Raw genomic sequence first — 19,364 nt, forward strand, 5'->3', positions numbered from 1 at the left:
TTTTAAGCAAGTCAATTGAGATCAATTATTATGATCTTTCAGTTTTGTTATTTTCTGATTTTTATCTTGGATGGAAGCTAAGATAAATAGTACAGTTTTGTTTTTTATACTATGTATACTCTGGTCATTTAAAGTCCTGATGTTCTTTTTATAAAAATAATAACAAGCAACTTCTTGGGCAAAAAAATATTTAATTGTAGTTGTAAATATCAAACTGTAATCAATAAAGTAAATCTTCAAATTATATTTTTCACTAAAAATTATGAAAGTAAGGATGTATAAAGATTTTATCTGCTTTTTTCAGGTATTTGAAAAAGTTCTTGTGCAAAATATACAGTTTGGTTTGTCTCCAAGTTTAACAGAGGCAATAAAGAGCATTAGCAGGTTTGTTAACTCCTGAATCCCTAAGATACTGAAGACTGCATGTGATCATTATTAAGTTTCAAACCTTCACCATGAATATTTGAATAAATGCATTTATAAATATCTGTAGTACACATATACTCTGTATTATATTCAGGTTTTTGCCCTAAATACTTTTCTTCTCCTTTATAGCACCAGCAGCTACCTTTGGTAAGGTCTTCATAGAATATGTATGTTTCTATGCATGATTAAGCATCTCACATAATAACAATTGACAGTATTTATAATTCTTGTACTCACATGTATACTGGAATATGAATATTATTTAGATGCAAAAATTCATGTCCGTGTTGCTAAGTTGAAAACTTTGTTAATGTATCATGCTGCAGTATTCAGAGAATTGCACCAAAGTATTTTAAATATGTGTATAAAAATAGTACACTTTGTGATATTGAAATAATAGTAAAATAACTGAAATTTACTTTCAATAGATATAAAGTACATGTTCATGTAATTGCTCAAGATGCAGAAACCTACTTCTGTGTATGATTACTACTTTGTAGAAATAAATATGTAGTTTATACCAATTTATGGCACTTTGACTGAATAATTTTTCACTGCTGTGTAGGTAATATTCATATGGTTTAATTGTATCTTAGTGTATTTTCAATGGTCTGAAGTCATTAAACATTGCAAAAATATATGCAATCTGTATAATCACACAAAAATTATTAAAAGTTACAGAAAAGCAGTTGGAAACAAGAAAACCTTGGGTGTATTAATTAATTATACTTTAACCATGTCTTAAAGGATTAAAAATTCATTTTTAAATACTTATTTACTAACAGATGGCGTCTAATACAAGCTTCCTTGCCATATGTTATGCACTGCTGTGCTGCCCTTCTGTACAATAGGAAAGATTGCTGCACAGAGAAGCTTGGAGCTGCTGAGACCAAGCTTCTTTACACTTTACACTGGATTTTATTAGATGCTGCTGAGGAATGTATGGATGCTGAAATAGATCGAGGAATTTTACGTCCTCCTGGTCATTATCTTTTTTCCATCACAACCATGCAGGTACAAGTAGTCTGGCAGCTCTTGAATAAATGAAATATGAAAATAATGTTATATTCATTATGTTTTATTATGAAATATACCATAATATTTTTTCCCTGCCATTTCAAAAGAACAATGTTTTTTATTACTTAAGTATGTTAACAAATTGTATGTTAGAGTTTGGAATAGAATATAATTGTTTTAAACCTTTTCCAGGCTGATGAGGGGTTCACTGACATCCTTTAATTTATTTCCTCTCGCAGTGGAAGAACTGAATTGAGTATCTAATTAGAACTTAAAGAACTTCATATAAACTGATTTAGTTTCTCTATCATGTTTATGTCAAAACTTTTGTGAGGTACTTGTTGAAAAATATTCAAAATACTTTTCATTTGTTTTGTAAAATTTTAGTTTTTTTGTTGTTGATCAGAAAGTTACATTTTATATATCCAGTCAGTTTCAACTTGATCAACTGATATTTATTAACACATTTTTGTTTGATACCTTATTTTACTAATTGGAATAACTATAACTTCTCGTTATGCCACTAAGAAGGTAATATTTCATCATGGTTTATTACTTCTTTACATGTACATTTAATAGATAATGTGTAGATACAGTTACTCAATCACATGTATACATGGTAAATGATGTTTTGTTTTAGTTCTTCTTTAGCATGTATACTATGGTGTTCATATTGAGTTCTCTTTCATTACCCATTACCATATATATGGAGGTAATGTTTAGATATCATTTATTCTCTCATAACTTGCAACACCTTTTTCATGATGTATAGACTTCATTCATTATTCCTTAACATTTCCACTTAATGATTAATGTTTTGTCACAGTTTTTACTGCATAATATGTACCCATGGATGTGATGTTTAGTTTTCATCCATTACTCCTTAGTAACACATAGACAATAATATTTTGTTATATTTCTCAGCAGTTGCACACAGCAGATAATGTTTTGTCCTTGTTCATTACTCCTTAACATGTCCACATAGTTTATAATGATTAGATTTGGTTATTTACTTCTTTATGTACCACTTGAAGATACGGTTTTCACATTGTGTATCCATAACATGTCCATATAGACTATTATGATTAGATGGGGTTACTTACTACTTCACATACTGTTAGAATTTAGTGTTTAGACATAATTATTTATTCTCTCCTCCCATATCACCTATAGTCAATGTGTAGATATGGTTACTTTTTCCATAACATGTACTCATAGTAGATAATGTTTAACCTTCTTTCCTCGCTTGTTAACATGTACAAATTGAAGATAGTGTTCAGACATAATTCTGGGCCTATCCAATTTGAATATGTTCCTAACCTTTCAAGTTCATGGGACACTGCACATCACTGCAGGCTATCTTCTTGAATTGACTGCATCCCACCCAAAGATTGGCTTTTCATCTGTCAGTGTTCCATTGTTCAGCATTCTCATTGTTCCTTTTCTTCTAGTTTCCTTGCTAACTTCCACTGTTCTGGTCTCCTTATTCACCACTTCTCAACCATATCTGTTTATGCCATCAGTGGGGTCTGGTCTTATCTTTTATATTATGCATGCCCTCATCTCTCTCCTCTTCCTCAGGTCCTTGATCAGAGTTTCTTTGATGGTCACTCACAGACTATCCGAACCTTGGTCTATTACTCTACCTCCTTGTGTCTCAGCCCTGGCTTTCCCTTCCCACCTTTTCATTCTCATACATTGTTCAATACTTGGGATATGACAGCTCTTTATTGTTAAATGTGAGATTGTTCAGCCCACCTCCATGATCATCCGTTTGTTCCACTCCTGCCATCCTTCTTCCATTAAGATTATAAGAAACCTATAATATGTTCAAATGATTTATAAAGGCATATTTTCAGATTGAAAGTATTTTGTGAAATGATTGAAATTCAAAGAACACTTTTGGACACAAGTTTTTTTATGTGTTATGAACAGTACAAAATATTGCCCTCTTTTAACCAATCTTTGTAATAATTTAAATGCACTAGTCATTCAATATTCTAAAACAGGGTGTGGTGTGGTCAATCAAGGTCATCTGGACCTATTGCAGAATTTACGTATTTGCCTCCATATTGTTTTGCTTGCTCATAAAGTAATGACTAATTAACTTTAAAAACTGACCTTTTTAATTGGTGTGTCAATTTTATCTTTTTAAAATTATCTTTGAAAATGAGTAAAGTCACTAATATCAAAGTTTTTGTTCTCTTGCCTGGTGACACATATTCACTTATAACTGGTTTAATAATTACTTAGTCTAATATTTGCTTAAATGCATTGTGCATAACAACTTATTTCCCACATAAACCTAATCTTAATTTGCAAAAATCATTCAGTGTTATATTATATTCAGTATTATATTTTATCTATTCATGTTTCATATTTTTTTGTGAATTTCAGGTTTTTGTATACCTTTTTGCACCCTTGATGGAACACCTCAATCATTCTGACTTTCTAACCAGCTTCCGTTTAGAGAATGGATTGAAACTCTGGGAACCATTTTGGGAATACCGACATCCTGATGTTAGCTGTTTCACTTCTCATGTTCGACCTAGGCGAACATTTTTAAAAGCTAACAGAAACAAAAATGCACACACTAAATTTGGAGATGTTTTCCTTGGAGGTATAAGTTGATTAGTCACATAAATCATGTGAAATATGATGAAAATTTTTAGATTAGTTTAAAGATTAGAATAGTTAAAAATTGCAACTTAGCAGATTTGAACAGGGCTAAAATAATTGTTTTTGTAGGTCATTTGTTATTACTCACTGATCATGTTCATAAGATCTTTGTTTTCTAAAAACTAATAATTCATATGTTTATATTCATGCTGTTCTGTGTAAAATTATTTGATGCACATAGAAAAGCCTAGGGACCTTTGAAGTACCTGAAATTTTCATAAAATATAGCTGTGTCTAAATGTTATCTGATTGTAGTGAAATTGTTGAAAATAAATAATAAGGAATAACTAGGAATTACAACTGTACAATCTATTGTTGTGCTTTTCTTGTTAATTCTCTTTATGTTTTGCAGGTCAATGTCACTATCTACTTTTCAAAGGTTTTGATTTAATTTATAATGGATCTTTAGAAAAAACAAAAGAGTTATTAATGAGTGGAAACAGTTAACACTAAAATTCCAATATACTATCTTATGTATAACAACATGAAAAAATTTCTGGAGAAAAAAGATAAAAATGCAAAATAACATGAAATATTTTTCTTAATTTCACTTCACTCTTTTTCTGTGTTATTATGTTATTTTATAAAAATCAAAATGTGTGTTTTTTTCAGTTTGTTTAATTTTCAAGGAAAATTCAATGCTATGCATTTCAAGTAGCTTGTTTTTACCTGCCAGAGTTGGTAGTTTTTCATAAAACTGTGAAAGTGGCTTGAGTAACATTAGCAAACTTTGGCCAAGTTTATACTTTCACGCACTTGATCAGCTTTGACGTTCCTTTCAAGTCATACATGTATTCCACATTGTACTACTTTCATGTGACAACTTTTCTATTTGTCATAGACCCTTGTGTTTTATATATATATATACTGATTTTGTGTATAAACCCTGTATGCTTAGCTGTGTATTATACTAGAAGAAGACAGACAAATGTTCTGTAAAAATATGTAGTGTGTTCTCAGCATACAGTAATTTTTATTCTGCTATAAGTTGTTGTTTATCAGTTTACTACTGTATTGGAATAATGTGCTTTCACATTCAACTATTTATAAACCCATATATAAAATCTTCCATAAATTTATAAAGGTTTTTAAACATGTATTTAAAAAATTATAGTCATCTTCTCAAGCTTAAAATCTAACCATTTTTGTCTACACTATCAGACCTCTTTATAGCATTCTAACTATGTCTAGCACTTGTTAGCTGTGTAATGTAAATCATACTCAGTTCACCTTGAGTGCCAAAAGCTATATCATCATTAGTGTAGTATTGAAACTTTCATGACTTTACTTAATGGAGCTTCAAATTGTTTCAGGCTGAGAAATTTATTACATAACTTTTGATGATTTACTAGATATTTCTGTTAAAAATATGTAATATTTACTAAAATTAGATCATTATACTTTATACAGCAGAGGACAGAAATAGTATGGAGATTATAAAAAATATGGTGTGTCAGGTCACCATTGCAAGTCCTGAGAAACTGGATTCAGGTCCAGCAGTGTTGGTGAGTGATAGTTTATGCTGTTACTCTTTTTTTTATATATGAAAGTGTTGTTTTCTCTATCTATTAAGGAGTATTTAAAAGTATTACTGGAAAATTACTGTTACAAGTATGTTTTCTAAAAGCTTAGATATTTCAAGATTTTTCATAAAGTTGATTAGCCTTCAGTTGCTTAAAATTTGATGAGGAAATTATTTTATTCCCCAATTTACTGTAATCATACTGAATTTATAGCCTACATTTCTTAAATAATTTTCACTCCAAACATCACAAGCTCACAATGCTAAAATCCTGGATTAAATATCCCATGGTGGCTAGACTGCAGATAGCTTAATATGTAGCTTTGTACTGAGAAAAACAGATAAAAGCTCTAAACATTTGTTAAGGCTGAAAAAATTATGAACTGACAATACATAAAGCTGTTTAGCTTGTACACTCTTTTAAGTTTCTGAAATCAAAGTGTACCTATTTTAAGATGAGAACATTTAAAAAAAAGATAACATAATTTCAGTGAGAAGAAAATTATAATGAAATATTTTGAAGTTGTTATAGCTTTTAAAAATAATAATATGCATATGATTTTTATTAGAAACAAGTAATTCATTGATGTGTACATTTTGTAATCAGCCAGAAGAAAAACTGTCTTCAGAAGAACCTTCTCAGAATGTTTGTGAGGTGTGTCAAACAGAATCTAGTGGACAGGTTAGTTTATAAATTTAGTTAAGATATGGTAGATTGGGTTAAATTTATGTTATGTCAAGAGTGGAAACATTTGATGGTGGTGAAGATAAGGGACAGTCTAAAACTGGAATTTTTCTTTAACTGTAATCTGTAGGTTTTATTTTAACAAAAACTTATATTTAAAGCTACATTATAATAAATCTCAAATATTTTTATGAGCCCCAATTGCTTTTAAATGAAACTGTTTGCATTGTGGTTTATTATTTAGTGATGTAACCTGCAGCTAGGTTGTAACAAATAAAAAATAACAGTAATTTAAAGATTTAAATTGATGAAATACATTAGTTTTGATTAGCTTGTGAGAAATTAAAGAATAAATTGTGTGATTGGGTATTAGAAACATAAATTAATATTTTAGCTTAAATGTGTATATATATAAATGATACTCGATGACAAATTATTTGCAACTGGAAAAAGTGTAAGTGATTTGGGTAATTTGATAGTGCTAATTTTAAAAACTGTAGTCAGCTATTAAACATTGCCTCTAGATTGTAAGATATTCTCATATCTCAAAATATCAGCACTGTGTGAAATACCAACGCTGTACAACAGATTTATTCTGGGAAATTAACTTTACTTGAACAATTTAATCGGTAAAAGACATACACCTTTGACAACTTCAAACATTGACTGAATTGTATTGGTGTAAAATTCCATATATCTATTTGTTTTTAATATAATTGTTGCAAATTGCATCACTTTTTCTTCATTGTCATGGCTACCTGCTGTGCTAAGGAATCTTAAAACCCTCACATGTTCAGTTGACTAGAACATTCCAAAACTCTCTCAACTGAGTATAAAAGGGGTGCAGTCAAATATTTCTCTCTCGGTTGCCTCTCACTTACTCATTTGGTCACTTTGTTAAAAATCAAGTCCAATCTTCTTTCTTGCTTTATACCTGTGATGCAAACAAATTTTGCAAAACTTTGATTTTAAAATCTTTTAAACTCTAGTTCTGTAAACATAAATTATTTTATATGTTTTAGAGAGTCATTTGAAATGTTGACTGCCTCCATTTCAAGTAAAGCCTCAAAGTGCAAAAATTTCCCAAACAGTATCATCTACATTTCTAAAAAAATTATTATAGATATTGACTGTGCAATGAAATCAGAACTTCATGCTAATAGTCTTCCAGTGCTACATTCACTAGCAAATTGGGGAAACATAAGAGTTATCTTTCTAAGAAGACAGTAAATCATCTTCACCCTATTCATCAAGTATTTCTATTCCTGTGACACCTCAACATAAACTGCCTCATCTAATCATACAAAAAGAACTAAATGATCTGATTCATGATATGTCTCTATCAAACAACACGAGAAATTTCTTGGTTATTGTTTACAGCAATGGAATTTATTGACTCTAGAAACAATACTCGTAATTTACTGAAGTCACCAATGAAGTCTTGGTTCTCACTACAATATACAAGATATTTTGTGTTTCTGTATAAATGTTGGTACATTAATAGAAGAATTAGGTACTGAATATCATTCTCAAGAATGGGGACTTTTTAAGGACTAATTTAAAATCAGTCTGAAAGCTGTACTTTTGCACAATAGGCACACTAAGCCATTGATTCCTGTTGCTCATGCTGTGAACATGAAATAAACTTATCAAAGAATATAGATTATACATTCTTAAATGCAATTTTGAATAAATAAATAAATAAGGTTATTATAAAAAGTTATTTTCACAATATATAAGAACATTTTGAATAAATGTATCTTAAAATCAAAAACTAGAGATGATCAGTAATTTTCAACATCATTTTAAGGATAAGCCTTGTCAAATTATTTGCAAGTAGTTGCATTTTATTTTATAGTAGCAGAGAAAATTATTTATTTGTTGCCCAGCGTTATACACTTATGAACTATATGTTCTTGTTGTAAAGAAAATTATTTTACTATTTTAAACCAGCATAATTTCCTGGGATATTTTAATGGTATGAAGTAATATTTATAGCATTTTATAATGAATTTGATTGCATTAGGGATAGTGTTGACTGTATACATCTATCATATCTATATGCTTGTTTGTCTTTGTGCCTGCCTCTCTATAGCTGTGTTTGTGTTCATATATAAGGTTGCTTGAAATTCAATTTGTATCAGGAATTCATTTGTTAGAAAAATCCACTGTCTTATAAAGTATTAAAACATTTGTGTGGATATACTAAAAATTAGCTTGAGTCTAATTTCACAATTATAAGACTACACTGCTGTGGTAATGTATTTATGCATGTGTGTATTTAGTAATGTAAGCAGTTGTGTTATGTTTCATAATTTTTGTGCTTACATTATAATGAGATAAATACAGTTTATTTTTATCAATTATTGCAGAATAGTTCAGAACAGAGCACTTGTAAGTGTGGTAAGCTAAGTACAAGTGAATCCACTCCTGGGACTTCTACTAATAAGAAAGATGGTGCTTCAAAAAAAACTTTTCCTTCAAAACCTACACTCTCAGATGTTTCTATGGCAACCTATTTAGATGTGGCTATTCTAAGGTGCTTGTTCATCTCCCAATGGCTCGAAGAAGGTGTATATTGGGCACTTCAATTTCTATATAACCGGTATGTTGTTGATAGACTTGATGAGCTTTGGTATTGGGCAGAAGGGCTTTTCAGCACTGGATATAACATACAGTGTGATTGACATATTATTACATTCTTCTTCAGCTTCATTCAGAAGTTCTAGACATAATGCTATGTTTTTATAGAAATGCTATGGATGTATTTGATTTATTACATTGAATTTGATATTGTTACAGTAAAATACTTAGATAAAACATTATTTTTAAGTCAAAAAGTAAAAATCTTTAAGTATTATATTATAGCACACACAACTCAAAATATCACTGTTGCATATAAAATGTTGGATTTTCACGTGCAAATTTGAAACTCGATTTTTAATGGCTGAAAGAGAAGCATTATTGTAAGTTTGTCAGAATAATATAGTATATTGTTTGGTTCATTTCAAGCTTTCTTTACTTTTCTTATTTCAAAACTAAATAATATTTATATTGATTTTTGTCACCATGGATAAAATTGATATTTGTGTAATTTTCTTGTGTGAGCTCAAACTTGGCCACAATGCAGCAATAACAGGCAACTCATAATATCAGTGATGCATGTGGTGATTGTACAGATAATGAGTGCACAGCACAGCATTGGTTCAGAAGGTTTTGCTATTGTGACACAAGCCTTGAAAATAAGCCTTGGAACTGCCCTCAACAACCATTAATGAGGAAGAATTGAAGGCCGTAAGTTGAAAGGCCTAATTCATACTGAATACTGATTTATTTGTTCATATCTAAATCATCTTCTTCTGTGGTAATTTCAGTATCATCTCCACTATCAAAACCTTGCCACTCATAATATAAATCACTTCTTGCAGGATATGGAAATCTTCCATAATTATCATTTTCATTTTCCTCTTCTTGAAGGTCATTAACAGAACTTGGATTTTTATCATGGTCTTTTAAATCCTCCTTAACGCTTACTTTGCAGGGTATTTCTACCAGTATTTCTGTGAGATATAATGTGTGTATGACCATCATAGACATCACTAACATCAGTTTCTAAATGGTTCAGTGTTTAAAAGCTTGTTTAGCTCAACGACTGACTTGCCATTGAGGTTTGCTTTTGTTCATTACTGTCTTATAAAGAACTTATAAAGATGCTACATGATATGAAACTATTTTGTGCTTTGTTGTATTTGAGTCTAAACTGTACCAGTTTATTGTGAACTCTGTAAATTAAGTCTGTAGAAAATTAAATTTCCAATTATTGTAAAATATCAAGGAGGCACACATTGTAAATTGTCACATACTGAGAGACAGTTCAAAGTATAATAAAAATCATAAAATCAAATGAAAGTAGATGCTGAAAGGTTAGAAGCTGAGGCTATTAGGATGAATAATTGTGAATATCTATAACCATTTTTAATTTTATTCCATATTTTTCAAACTGTCATTTCACTGTATTTTGATGATTTAACTATAGTTAGTGTTATGTTAGAGAAAATAACAAATAGAATATAAAGCTTTGCTCAAAGACTGTTTATATTCATTCAGGAGGTTATAGGTGTTATGGTAATGAAATGTGAAAAATGTAAGATGAAAGTATGAAAAGAAGTACTTTATTTCTAAGGTGAATATCAACTTGCACTAAGATTGTCTCAGTATAGGCTGTGGAAATTCACAGGCAAATATTTTTTAATTTTTTGTGTACAATGGACTTGTAATGTTACTTGCCAGGTGCTGTAAAGATATATATAGATATATAGAAATTCAAAACAAAATAAATATTACAATGTTAACTTTACGGATACACAGAAGGTCCATATAGTGTGTCTGTATTGGTTTTTAAGAATATACAAAACACCTAGTATAAAGGAGGTAAGAAACATATTGCTTTGAACAGTGGATACTTTTCACAGCTGCACTGCTTTTGATGTATCTTTTTGTTATAGTTGAAGGTCCATATTTATTTTCTAATTAAAGTTTTGCTATTTATTTATAATTATTTATTTATTTAGCTGATAACTTTAGCCAAGCTGTATGCTTAATTAATAAACAGTGTTGTCAACAACAAAATATGACTGATAATAGCATTGTCTCTTGTAATTTATTGTAGTTGTAGGTACATATTTATTTTTTAACTGAAATGTTACCATCAAGCAGTTCAATTTGCTGTTTATTTATTATGGTTATAGGTATGTTTAGTTAAGTGACAACTTTACATTAATATGACTGCTTGGAATAGTGTCTATTAATGAAATATTTCTCTTGCTTTTGAAAGGCAGCTTCAGCTTTTTTATTTGGCTGCAATGCAGTGCTCTTGTAGTGACAGCTTACTATATATTTGTAGATATATGGATATTGCACATTAATCAAATACGTCTACTTCTTACTTAAAATATAAAAACCTCCTTATTGTTTTATATACTTGATACTTGACAGTATCTGTAGTTGGTGAAATGCCATAATTATGGAACTGAGGGAAACAAAACAACTCTACATTTCACAAATACACAATCTATTATGACCATGGTTTTGCCAATAAAGGCATCAGCAGGTACAGACTGAAATGTTTTGTAATATAGTCTATGTATATATGTTTAAACAAAGAACCAGGAATGACCTTGACATTCACCTGGAGACAAATGAGAATGAACTTAAGTTAGCTTTGTTATTTAGAACATTTTCTGAATTTGTTTTTAGGTATCGTTCATTTCTAAAATTACCTGACAGTTTAGTTTTTGCCTTCTTTTCACAGGTAGGTAAAATTTAATAGATTTGTCCACATCAAATTGGTGTTTGGTTTCAATAATGTGGGATGCAAAGGTTGAATCAATATTCCTTAATTTTCAACTGCTACTATTTTCTTTAATTTTCATTTCTATGTAAATTCCTGTTTGGCCTATGTATATGCTATTGCAATCTTGACACATTAATTGGTAAACACCACTTTTGCTGTAGTTTTTGATTCATCAATGTTGCATTTTTGTTTTTACAGTAGTCCCCCGCTAGTGAAGCAGTGTGTTTACAGATTTACAATGCTACAATCAGGGGTTCGATTCCCCTCGGTGGGCTCAGCAGATAGCCCTATGTGGCTTTGCTATAAGAAAACAGAGACAGAGAGTTTTTACAGTAGAAAGCTGGTCTGTAATTTCTTTGTTCATTAAATTTGAAGTAGCTGCAACATAGACAGGTGGTTATTTCTTATTTTAAATCCTGGGCTTAAACAGTGTTTGCTTTTTCTATATCCATTATAACAGTTTATTTACATTCACTAACAGGTATACACTGGTGAATAGACTATGAACATCAAAAGAAACAATTTTGGTGTTATTCAGTATCATTATGTTTGATTTTCTACAAGCTCCAGTGAGTTTTGTGTATTAAACATAGATTGAAAAGCGTTATATTTTTGTTGAAGGAATTGGTAGGGTCTATGTTTAGGAGTGTGAAACTATTAGAATCAAGAAAGTTATTTTATTATGATAATTTTGTTTTTCGAGTACAAGAGTTGTATTACTTTTGTCTGCTTTTGTGTTTACTAAGCTATAAATTTTAATTTTATATTTATAGACATTATCTGTTTGGACACCTCATTTTTGACATAGTTCTTAGAAGAAGTTTGAGTGATTTTAGAGCATATAACTAATGTTATAGTCAGATTCAGCATTACTTGGTACCTTTATATCTGTTGCAAGATTTTCAAAGATTTTCACAATTAAGCTTCTTTGGGGACAATATTTTAAGTATTTACTAAATAGATTTGACTCAGGCTTAAATCACTGTACATTTGCCATCTGAAGATTATCAAACTGAACTAAAAACTGTGAGACAAATTGGTTTAAGATAAGACACATTGGAAAACCTTCTTACTAAATATATAACATATTGGACAAAGAAACTGCAGACCAACCTTCTATTACAAAAACAACCAAGGATGAATCTTGTGCAATATACAAGAACAAAAACAAAATTGAAAAGTACAGCAGTAGTGGTGTTCACCAGTTAATGTATCAAGACTGCAATAGTGTGTATATGTGTGGTGTGTGTGTGTGTCTATATATATAAGTTCTAGATTATGAAAAGTGGATTCAATTTTTGCATCCTACCTTATTGAAGCTAGACACCAATTTGATCTAGAGAAAAAATGGAAAATTTTACATATCTGTGAAAGTGGTGAAAAACTAGACAGTTGAAGTTTTTGAAATAAATAGATGTCTGAAAATAAATCCAGAAAAAATTGTAAATGACCAAATCTGCTGCTCCCCACTTGTTTCAAAATGAATGTCAAAGTCAGTTTTGGCTCTTTGGTTAAACTATGTATAAACCTATTTTCAAATCATTTCAGTCTGTACCTAATGTCATGTCATAACATGACTGATGATGTCTTTACCAGTGAAACCATGGTCGTGAATAAATAAAATTGTCTTTGTCTTCTTTCTTCATTTCTGTCTTTTTTAAAAACAATACACTTGATTTGTTTTTGAAAAATATTCTGAACATTTTCAAATGGGTGTAGTTTACTAATTTCTTCTTGTGTTATTGTTTAAGAATTTGATGTTATTTATTCCATATATGTGAATGATAATAGTGAATTATTGCAAACATAACCTTACTTATCTGAGTAACCATTCTTCTCCTTTAATTTTACAAAAAAAAAAATCATTAAACATGTCACTTTTCAAATATTTATACATGATGTATCTCGATACTCAGCATTCTACTTTTCAACTAAGTGTTTCTTACAAATAATTCAAGTTGAACAATAATAAAGTTTCACAATAGATCCAACAGTTGTAGCCATGGTGTTTAATTATATTTCTCACCATAACTTTTAAGTTATTTTAAAGGAAAAGTAGTTTGATGTTTACAAATGATTTTGTAAATATTTTGAGTTTAAAACAACATAGTTGATATACTATAATGTATAAAGTACTCTTTAATGTACACTACAAGTGACTTAAATGTAATATGACAGACAGACATACTTTTCTTATTTTATGTTTATTTTGGTTTTCATCTAATAGAATTTTTTCACTGGTATTCTGAAGATTTTGAAGGAGTGTATACGGTTATCTGTGTCAGTATTGAAGTCTAAAAAATTGATCTTTCTATTTTCCACAATTCAGTAGTAAAGTTAAGAAATTTCTTTTATGAATGTGGAAAAATTACAAATTTGTTGAGTTGATGTTTAGATCCTGTCCAGAGACGAATCACATCATTATCATATCTTTACCATTATTTAACATGTTTTATATTATTTTCATCACAAAACAATGTCTTCTCTAAATTATTCATGAAGACTTCTAAAAGTAAAGGAGAAAGGGGGTAATTCCATAGCTAAACTGTTGTTTGTTCTGTTTATATACTTGGTCATTAAATTTGAAGTTTTGATTTAGGCAGGTGGTTATTATTATTTTTAAATCCTGGGCTTGAACTGGGTTTACTTTTTCTATATCCATTACATCTCTCACAATATGTTTATGTTTGTTTGTAGGTATAATATTGAAAATACCACAAACATCAAAGGAAACAGTTTTGGCATTATTCTGTGTCTTTACATTTTTTATTTTATGAAAAGCACCAGAAATTTTTTTTATATCAAACTTATGTTTAAAACCAGTTAGAATTTTGGTAAAATTAATATACCAAATTGAACAAAGAAGTCTACAGACTAGATTCTACAGTAAAAACGACCTAGGAAAAATGTTGGGCAACAGCAAAGACAATAAAAAGTACAGAGACAGTGGTATTTACCAATTAATGTATCAGGAATGCAATAGTGTACACAAAGATCAAACAGGAAGTTCCATAGAAATGAGAACTAAAGAACTCTGTAGAAGTTGGAAATTAAAGATAATGGATTTCACCTTATTGAAAGTAAAGACCAATTTGATCTGGAAAAATCTGCAAAATTTTACATATCTCTGAAAAAGGCAAAACCTAGATAGCTTGGAAATTTTAGAAATGAAACATGACTAAAAACAAATCCAGAAAACGTCCTAAACAACCAAACAAACTTAAGCTCCTCCGCAGGTGAATGCCAAGGTCATTTCTGGTTCTTTGTTTAAACATATAAATTATATTACAAAACACTTCAACCTGTACCTGCTGATGTCTTTAACAGTGAAACTGTGGTTATAATAGATGATGTACTTGTGAAACATACAATTAACCTTTACAGGTGAAACCATGGTTATAATAGATGATATGCTAGTGACACATGCAATTATTTTGTTTTTCCTCAGTTCTTATTACACTTCTCTATAATATATTTTTAAATTACTTGCAGACATTTTATTTTATTTGCATAGATTACCAGTACAGTTATAGGGTTTTCAATGATACATAAACTAATAGTTATTTTGATATCATTCATATAACTTGCAATTTTTTACGATTGAAGTTTCAAGTTAGCAGCAGGAAACTACATCAGTGGGTTGAGTGACTTAACCTTCACTGTATTAAACTTTTTTTTGTCATGTTGTTGAGTCATTTCTATGTGTATTGAATGGGTGATATAAATAATGATAACTGGAATAAATTACCTTATACATATTGTAACTTTTTGGGACAGTAACGGGCCTACTGGTACACGTTGGGTATTTTGTCCTTAAAGCTAAACTAAAGAAAAAACACAAAGCCAGTCCTTAGCATTTATATAATTATGAAGCTATCTTTTAAATTCACTTAATTTTACAAAGGGCAACAATACATCTTGTTATAAAATTAAAACTTCCTTATCTGTATATGGCTTCTATCCTGTCAAAATTTATATTTTTGTTTTCTAATAAATTGAATTTTACTTTAAAAATAATTTCAAGACTTACAATAAGTTAAAAATAAGTGCCAACAAATGTTCAGCCATATGGCAAACATTAAAACATTTGAGTTGTTCATGAGATGCCCATGTTCTCTTAAATTGCCTTATTCATTAAAAAATTGTGCTAATAACTATATACCTATTTTGCTAATCAAAACTAACTTAAGTATTTGTTAATACATGGCTTTAGAAATGTTAATGGAATAAATCATAAAAGTAACATTTACAAGTCAACTATTATCAAATAAAGGCTGAATCTGAGGATATTGTTAGTGAAATTAAATATTGGTACTAAAATATAAATGCTTTGAAGCTATATGTCTATTAAATTGAAATAGGTGTTACAGTATAAAAGTCATGCTTCAGTCTGTTAGAGTTAGTTAAATTAAATTTAAACTAGGTTTTACAAAATAAAGATATGTGATGAATCAGAAGAAACTTAATTGGACAAAATATTTAGTTAAACTTATACCCACACTCCATTTAGTAGCCTGTATCTTAAAGTCTGAATGCAATGAAAAATCTACAAACCTTACTTAGACGTCTATGAAATTAATGAGAATATCTGTATGTATGTGTGTGTGTTTATTTATTTAATTATTTGTCTCAAGTTAAAACACAGATTAATCCAAATAAAAGGGACTGTATACACTTTTTTAAACTTATAAAGCAAGCTTAGTCAAGCTGTTCAGAAATACTGAACTAGTGTTAATAGATCAGTATAAACATGCAAAATGAAAATTATATACATATATATGTGTATGTAGTAAATACATGCACTCTTAAAAGTGAAAACTTTCTTAGATTTATAACATTGTGTCAGTGTAAAAATAGTCTACATATTAATCCTTTGACACTAGGGCATGATAAAGAAAAATGGTCAATATGATATTATTTTGTTATAATTATTTTATGACAATTTGCTGACAAGGGAAATCACTGTGTGTAATTGATTCATTATAACCCATGTAAAGGAGTTTTCAAATTATTAAATATGTAAGTGGTAAAACAGACCTATTTAAATGACTTTGTAATTCTGTGGTATTGCAAAAAGTATTTATCATAACAGAACTGGTTTATAAAGTTTGAACATTGAAAAAAGACAAAATTTAATCCTTACCTTTCAGTCAGAAAAACCACCATTCAGGAGATCATGAGTGAAGAGTGTTGTGCCACTGTAATGTATATATAGCTTGTGCTGCTGCCTAGTGAGTGTTATACATCATATCTCAGTTAAATCTTAATGTCCCCAAGAAAACTTGGTATCTGTGACCATTCAGAAACATATATTTCATGTAAGGAATATGACATAATACAAACACCAAATTGTGACCATAGGGTGATGTCACAGAGAAGTACCATCTTTGGTGGGTAGCTACTTGAACTGTAAGAAGTATACATATTGTTGAGAAGTTTCATAACATGGAATAAGTTGCAGAAATGTTGTTGTTTTTTATAAAATAAATGGAAGAAAAGTAATAACAATGTTTAATTATAGGTTTAAGATTACAATTTTTTACAAATATTACATATAATAATTTGTGCTCTCTAATTGCATTTCATGTTTTACAAGTTTGCGAGATATAGCTGAAGAGCAAAGCCAAGACTGGAAACCTCGAAAAAGAAGCAGTTCCCTTCCAATTCCTACAATTGAGATTTCTTTTTACCAGTCACCTGAACAAAAACGAAGAGAACTTGGAGATACCTTTTTAGATGGAGACAAAATGTGTGGAGGAGAATCACCTTTTCCTCCACCCAGTCACCACAGCAGCATGCAGGAACTTAGACATTCTTCACTGAGTGGCCCTTCAGACAAACCTAAACAGAAACGAATGAAGATTGGGGATTTTAGAGCATTTGTAGAAGAAAAACTTCGTCTCTCTGAGCGTCTTCTCGATAAACTAACCAAGGATGATAGCCGAAGTTCATCTATTTCTGAAGACCAAGATGTAGCACTACTTGTAGATACAGAGAATATAACTTGTGAAAGTAAAGATGTTTTACCTTTAGTTAAAAATCCTCGTCCTCAGTCAGCTTTGGCTATGATTGGAGACAAATCTTCTAAGCTAGAAGACTCAGCTTCTGTTTTCAAGTCTGAAATGATAAGAGGAAAAAGTTTACCAAGTTTACACCTGGTGTTGGAAAAACCAACTGCAGAAATTATGTCCAAACTTGGGAAGCTTGCTCCTCCTTTCACTGGTAAAAAAGTTGCTCATCATACTCATAGTGTGCCAAATCCAATCATCACTGTCACTGAGCATTCACCAGTTGCATCAGTTCAGTTCTTTCTTAACCAGGTGAGACACATAAAGTTTTAATATGTTTTACTTTTTATTACCTAACAAACATATATTCAACTGTTCTTGTGTACTTATAATCAGTACAGTTTTGGAGCCAATATTAGTAGCCACTAGAAAGTCTTGGACTTTATTGATAAAAAGTGTTTGTGTGTGGACAGACACTTTTCCTTATAGAACCTGTATATTTAAATGATAAAACAGTTAAATTATAAATTTGAAAAACTTAGTTCTATATTCATTATCATTTATAAAGAAAAGCAAAATCGGAAAAAAAAATCTCTTACTCACCATATACTTGTTTACTGTGTGGTCAAATTTTATGAGTCTTAAATACTTTAATAAGCTGTTGTAAAAACATATTTATAAGTAGTAAACTTAAGATACATGAATGGTGTTTTTTTAAAATACAAAATTTGTGTTTGAACTGCACTTTAGGACTCAGCAGAAAGTCCTCAAGAAGAATCTCCACCTGTTTCTGCATTACTTCCTCCTTGCCATCAGTTTTACATTACTAGAAGCCAAACAGATTCAAACATCACCTACACACCAGAAGATCTTCAGGAAGCTCCAGGCTCAGCTCACTACATTACTAAAGATGGAGAGATCTGCTATGTTGTGGTTTTGAAGGTAGTGCAACAGAATTTAGAGACATGCATATATGTGTTTATATCAGTGAAATTAACTTTTTTTTCCTACAATAGATAACATTTGTAATTAAAATAGTCCATTCTAATGTCTCAGCTTCTGTGTGAAAGGAATGAAGAATGATTTACTTTATTTTGTAATGTGTTTGATCATTCCTACTAAAATTAAACTAATATTATATTATACAAATACTAAATATCTCACTGTCCTATATTGTATATAATTCCTATCCTCAAAAGCTTTTATTTTTCTGAGTTTTTATCTGTAACATTCTAAATTTCATTGAAGTCATATTCCAAATTCAATCTTTTGTGTTGCCTTCTAGAAATTGTTTCATTGGATTGTTACATTTACATTGTATTCTACTTTACCTTGTGTTTATAACTTGTCTCAGTAAATAGAGTAGAGATATTTCTGGATTAAAGTACCTGTTTTTTATTGGTCAACTACTGAGAAAATGTGTATTGTTAATGACTGAGAGAATGTGTGTTGTTAATGCAGTCTTGGCACTTTTAAGAGAAATTCTTTATGAAATCTGAGAAGAGCAATTTGTTTCATATTTGAGAGTGCTAAGACTTGTTGAAAAGTTTAATTCATTTTCTTTTCTGTTTTTTTTTACCTACTGATTATGTGTACTTCATTCTAACTTTATTTCATTTTGAAATTAATTTCTTTTTAACTTGCTTTGATTTTGAAGAAGTTTATTTCATTTTA

The 19,364-nt window shown here is 29.9% G+C and overlaps 1 protein-coding gene across 1 annotated transcript in view; it reads left to right on the forward strand.

The window, feature by feature from the left end:
• unc80 (unc80, NALCN channel complex subunit) overlaps positions 1-19,364 on the forward strand; it is a 148,975-nt gene that overhangs the window by 15,324 nt on the left and 114,287 nt on the right. Inside the window, exons 5-12 of the mRNA XM_076467475.1 lie at positions 305-384; positions 1,212-1,440; positions 3,841-4,063; positions 5,533-5,627; positions 6,252-6,326; positions 8,702-8,934; positions 17,279-18,002; positions 18,441-18,632. Coding sequence (XP_076323590.1) covers positions 305-384; positions 1,212-1,440; positions 3,841-4,063; positions 5,533-5,627; positions 6,252-6,326; positions 8,702-8,934; positions 17,279-18,002; positions 18,441-18,632 — 1,851 coding nt within the window. The remainder of the gene's footprint in view (positions 1-304; positions 385-1,211; positions 1,441-3,840; positions 4,064-5,532; positions 5,628-6,251; positions 6,327-8,701; positions 8,935-17,278; positions 18,003-18,440; positions 18,633-19,364) is intronic.

The sequence above is a fragment of the Tachypleus tridentatus genome, chromosome 11 (genome assembly GCF_004210375.1).
Source record: "Tachypleus tridentatus isolate NWPU-2018 chromosome 11, ASM421037v1, whole genome shotgun sequence".
Taxonomy (NCBI): domain Eukaryota; kingdom Metazoa; phylum Arthropoda; class Merostomata; order Xiphosura; family Limulidae; genus Tachypleus; species Tachypleus tridentatus.